This window comes from Musca domestica, unplaced genomic scaffold (assembly GCF_030504385.1).
Source record: "Musca domestica strain aabys unplaced genomic scaffold, Musca_domestica.polishedcontigs.V.1.1 135, whole genome shotgun sequence".
Taxonomy (NCBI): domain Eukaryota; kingdom Metazoa; phylum Arthropoda; class Insecta; order Diptera; family Muscidae; genus Musca; species Musca domestica.
In genome coordinates, this window is record NW_026712181.1 from 1,614,218 (window position 1) to 1,619,149 (window position 4,932).

Below are 4,932 nucleotides of genomic sequence, written 5' to 3' on the forward strand. Positions count from 1 at the left end.
ACGTATTCGCATGGCAGACGGACATAGGACAGATAGGAAGATCCGGTTCTAAAAATTTTTACACATTTTAAAAAGAGTAGACATTTTATAGAAGTAATGCATTTAATTTTCCTACAATTTTGGAATTTCAATTTAATATATATAAAATTTAGCGAAACATTTTGTAATCAAGTTTTTATTACGATTTTCTTCTTTTCTCTGTTTTTTTTTTGTTTGCTATCTTCTCCATCACCACCATAAATTTCTTCACGAACTTAAATGAAAACTGACAGCAAATGTTGCTTATCCTGGCAACGGTGTTAATTGTCTATGAATCATCATTATCCGCAACAACAACACCGGCAGCCGCCATGGCAGCTGAGGTTACAGCTGCAACGTCATTAAAACAAACGGAAATGGATGTGAACCATCAGAAGCACCACATAAATAAAGCGTCAATAGACGAGACTGCTGGGTCGATTAAGCGATTGGCACGTCACATTACCCAGCAAGGTCAGCTGGAGCATCAGCAGCAGCAGCTACATCCAGATGCCGATGCAGGCCAGCAAGCCGAGGATGGTAACTCCATAAAAAGAAGTTACTCTTCGTTGGCAACATCCGCCGTTGGTGGCAGTGCTGGATTGGCATCCACTCTAAATAGTCTTTCAAGTCTGTCGGCTTTGCAACACATTAGAAGCAGTTCGGGAATTGGTGGCAGTGTTGGTTATGGTTATGATACAGCAGCAGCAGCTGCCCACATTAAAACGCATCAACCATCAGCATATACGGAGGCCAAGCCCATCTACGAGGACCAGCAGGAACATGACTATGCAGCAGAGAATGGCCCAAGTCAACAACAGCAGCAGCAATACCAGCAACACGATTATGGATTGGGTGGCAATGCTGCATTGCACTCAGCTATTTATAATTTACAGGCAGCCGGTACGCACAATGCAGGTCTGGGTGCAACGTCAGTCAGCGCAAATAATGGCGGAAGTAATGGTTTCCGGCCATCATGGAACTTTGGTAAACTTTCAACATCATTTTCAGCGTCAACACCTTACTCCGGTTATCATCAGTATGCGGGGGCCAAAGGCAGCGGCGGTGGTAGTGGTGGTGGTGGCATTACCCTGGATAGCTCCATCAGTAGCAGTAATAACGACAAAATCTCTGAAGGCAATTTTCTGCATCATTACGATTCAGCATCCGGTTACAATGAACTCACGCAACAAACTCACCAAACATACCAACCACACTACCAGACTCCTCCACATTATGCCCAGCAATACCAGCATCAACAACAACAACTCCGCTATCACCAGTCCGATGACTACAATTACAACAGCGTCGAACAGGCAGCCGAAAGTAGCTCGTCATATGGCGAGGACATACAACAGGCTCACGATCATCACAGCAATTATTTGCCACCGACTCCACCCAGCGGTGGTGGCGGTATTGGTGCTGGCGAACACCACGAAGAGAAGCAACCCGATGTCATCAACTATGTTCCGTATCCGGTTGTGAAGAAATTGCACGTGCCCGTCCATGAGCCAGTGCAAATACCCGTATCGCATGCTGTTATTATTCCGATTAAAAAGCCAGTACCCATTCATGTGCCCATCACCCAAAATGTCCAGGTGCCCGTGGAGAAAGATTTGAAAATTCCGGTAGAACGTGTAGTGCCCTATCCGGTGGAGAAACATGTCCCAGTGCCAGTTGAGAAACCCGTACCCTATGAGGTCATCAAATATGTGCCCATAAAAGTGACCCGCCCTTTTCCCGTTAAAGTGCCAGTTTTCAAGACGGTATTGCACAAAGTCAAAGGGTGGTGGTAAGACGAGGTTGATTCCCAGTTTAAGGAGCTCTTTTCAGTATTAAATGCAGCGAGTATGAGTTGAAGTTTTTTGTTCCGATTGTTGGTAGTTTAAGACAAGTTTGTTTTTGTAATCTGTAAGTCATTGTTTTTTATACCGTTAAGATAGTATTAAGAATTGTTTTTAATATTCCTTTAAAATAAATTCAAATATTTTGAAAAGTTTGTATTTTATGTGGGCATATGGGACAGATGGGTTCGGAATGTATTTTGAGGTAACAAGACCATGCAATAATTGTTATACTTTTACCAATATGGCTACCCTTATCCTATTGCTATCATCATAGACAAATTAAGGTATAGACTAAAAAGTTTTAAAATTTACCCCTTCCGGCAGATGTCACTATTGTTGATCTTGGGCCAGTCAAGTCACTCAGGGCTAGTAAAGTCACTCGACTTCGAAAACAATTTATTCATTTTTCTGCTATTTAAGTTCTATATTTTTATATTTCACGACATATTTGGATAATGTAAAAGTAAACAAAGTCGATGTTTCGTTTTTAATGGATAAATAATAAAGAATAATAAAAATATTTAATATTTTGTATTTTGAGAGAATTGAGTGAGTCTACTGAACCTCTCTTACAGCATGAACGACATCTATTGAAGCACTTTTTCGAAGATAACAGATGAGACAACTTTTTAGTCTATACCTAATTTGTCTATGCTATCATTTCAAACGACCAAAATATGCCTCATGGAAAATATCTGAGAAAATATCTCCTCATGGAGGAGTTAGAGAGAGATAGAGAGAGAAAGGAATGACACCACCGCCCAAAAATAATAGCTACAGCTGGAGTTCCTGCAAATAGATTAAAATTGTGGCAAAATACCCGTTTTTAACCTCGAAATAAATGTCAAAACTACAGAGCCTAGTAACACTCCAACGACCAACAATGGAGTTGGGAGGGGAGTGTCGTAAAAAAATACCAGAAAAAATACGGTCATAAAAACAACACCAACATTCCACAGAGAACATCAGAACATCATGGAAAGACAACGGCCTAAGGATATCTGCACCAAATTCGTTTCAGGACATTTGGCATAGATCTAAGGAAGTACGTACGTCCGTCCGCCTTTCTGGCTGGCTGGTGTGAACGATAACTCTGGAAGGGAATAACCGATTTGGACCAGACTTGGTACATCGTAATATTATTGTCAAACTTAGATCGAGTTCGGAGATGGGCAATATCGGTTCACTCCTTCTGATACCTCCCCCACAAAAGGTCAAAATTTTCAAGGAAATTAATTTACTTCCCAGAAACTTAAAGGATCACTTGATTATACCCTCAGCCATATGGCTACAGAGGGTATATATCATTTGATACGGCCAAAACGTGCCTAGTCGAAATAATGGTTTTAGACCCTAGGTCTCTATGGACCAATCCGTTTCAGGACATTTGGAGTCGATCTAGCGATGTCCATCCGCCCGTCTGTCTGGCTGGCTGGAGCGCACGATAACTCTTGAAGGGAGTATTCGATTTGGTCCAAACAGGGTACATCGTAATATTTTTGTCCAACTTAGATCGACAATATCGGCCCACTCCTTCTGGTACCTCCCCCACAGAAAATATTTTTTTTTTGCACAGAAAGAGAAAGGATAACCAGATTTTGCTCCAACTTTGCATATCCTAATATTTGCTAGGTCAGGTTTTAAAATAGACTATATTGGTCCACTCCGTCAAGTGACACTCCCACAAAGGGTCAACATTTTGAATAATTATAACTCTTAAAAAATATAATGTGAGAGTCCGATTGTCTTCAAATTTAACAGAACCCATTATCTATATTAACCCAAGGTCTGGTGTTAAGATGGACAATATAGGTCCACTCCTTCCGGTACCTCCCCCACAAAGGCTCAAAATTTTGAATATCCCATATTTATCTTTGTTCGATTTCAAGTTAATTGTTAACCAAATGGGTATTATAAGCCCGAATTAAAAATATACAAATATCTGGGCAAATTTATAAGAAATCGATTCAGAAGAGGATATTCCTGTCATAAATTAGTTCCTTTGGATTGCAAATTAAAACTATTAGCATAGTTGGTGTGATTTACAATTTCACAAATTCGCACCAATGAAGCTCCATATGTGAAGCTCTATTCTACTAATCTATATACACAGGGGTGTAGGTATCATAAAATCCATTCGAAAAGGAATTTTGCATGTTTTGCAGAAGTCTAGCATTTTGGTTGCCCATTGGATTATATTTAGCGGGTAAAATGGACAACAACCACAGAGAGCGGCAAATGCCATCGGTCAAAAATCAAAGGTGACAGAACTATTTTGTGTAATTTTAAGAAGAACAAGTAAAAAAAGCTGTGGACGAACTTTGAATATCCTCCACCATTTGGAACGAATTTGCCAATTTTCAAAAACAATAAAATCCAATAAAAAATTCTGTTAAAGTCTTAAAAATACGGAATGTAGCTATGCGTAGGTAACATTTGTCATAAGCCATTACAATATTCCAATGCGAAATTTAAAAAAATCTGTTATAATGTTGATAAAATCAAAATACCGAATATCGGGAGGTACCGTTCTATGGGGGCTCTCCGAAGACGTAGACCTGCACAGACAATTTACAAACTTCTAATACCAATATTAAAATAATTTTGATGAAAAATGAAGATGTGGATTTGCACAGACAATTTTCTGTATTAGGCTGTAGTATCTATTACGAACTTCAAATTCCAAATTTGAAATAATTCTGGTGAAAAAATGTCCATAAAATCATTAAAATACCGAATATCGGGAGGTACCGTTATATGGGGGCTATACGAAGACGTGGGCCTGCAAAGACAATTTTCTGTCTTAGGCTGTACTTTCCATTATGAACTTCAAATACTAAATTTGAAACAATTCCGGTAAATAAATTCGCTAAAATCATCAAAATGCCGAATATTGGAAGGTACCGTTATATAGCGGCTATACCAAAACGTGGACCTACATGGCCAATTTTCAATACCAAAAGTCCGGCAGACATAACATACATTTGAGCAAAATGTTTATCAATCTACTTCAATTCATTCGGAAGCTAGAGTGATTTCCACAGACGGACGGACATCGCTAAATCGA

At 39.4% G+C, this 4,932-nt stretch overlaps 1 protein-coding gene across 1 annotated transcript; it reads left to right on the forward strand.

Annotated features, from left to right (window-relative positions):
* The first annotated feature begins 275 nt into the window (after positions 1–275).
* LOC131800973 (uncharacterized) lies at positions 276–1,927 on the forward strand. The gene has a single exon (XM_059118877.1). It carries the CDS (start codon positions 276–278, stop codon positions 1,812–1,814), a length of 1,539 nt encoding a protein of 512 aa, XP_058974860.1. The 3' UTR covers positions 1,815–1,927.
* Positions 1,928–4,932: the final 3,005 nt, after the last annotated feature.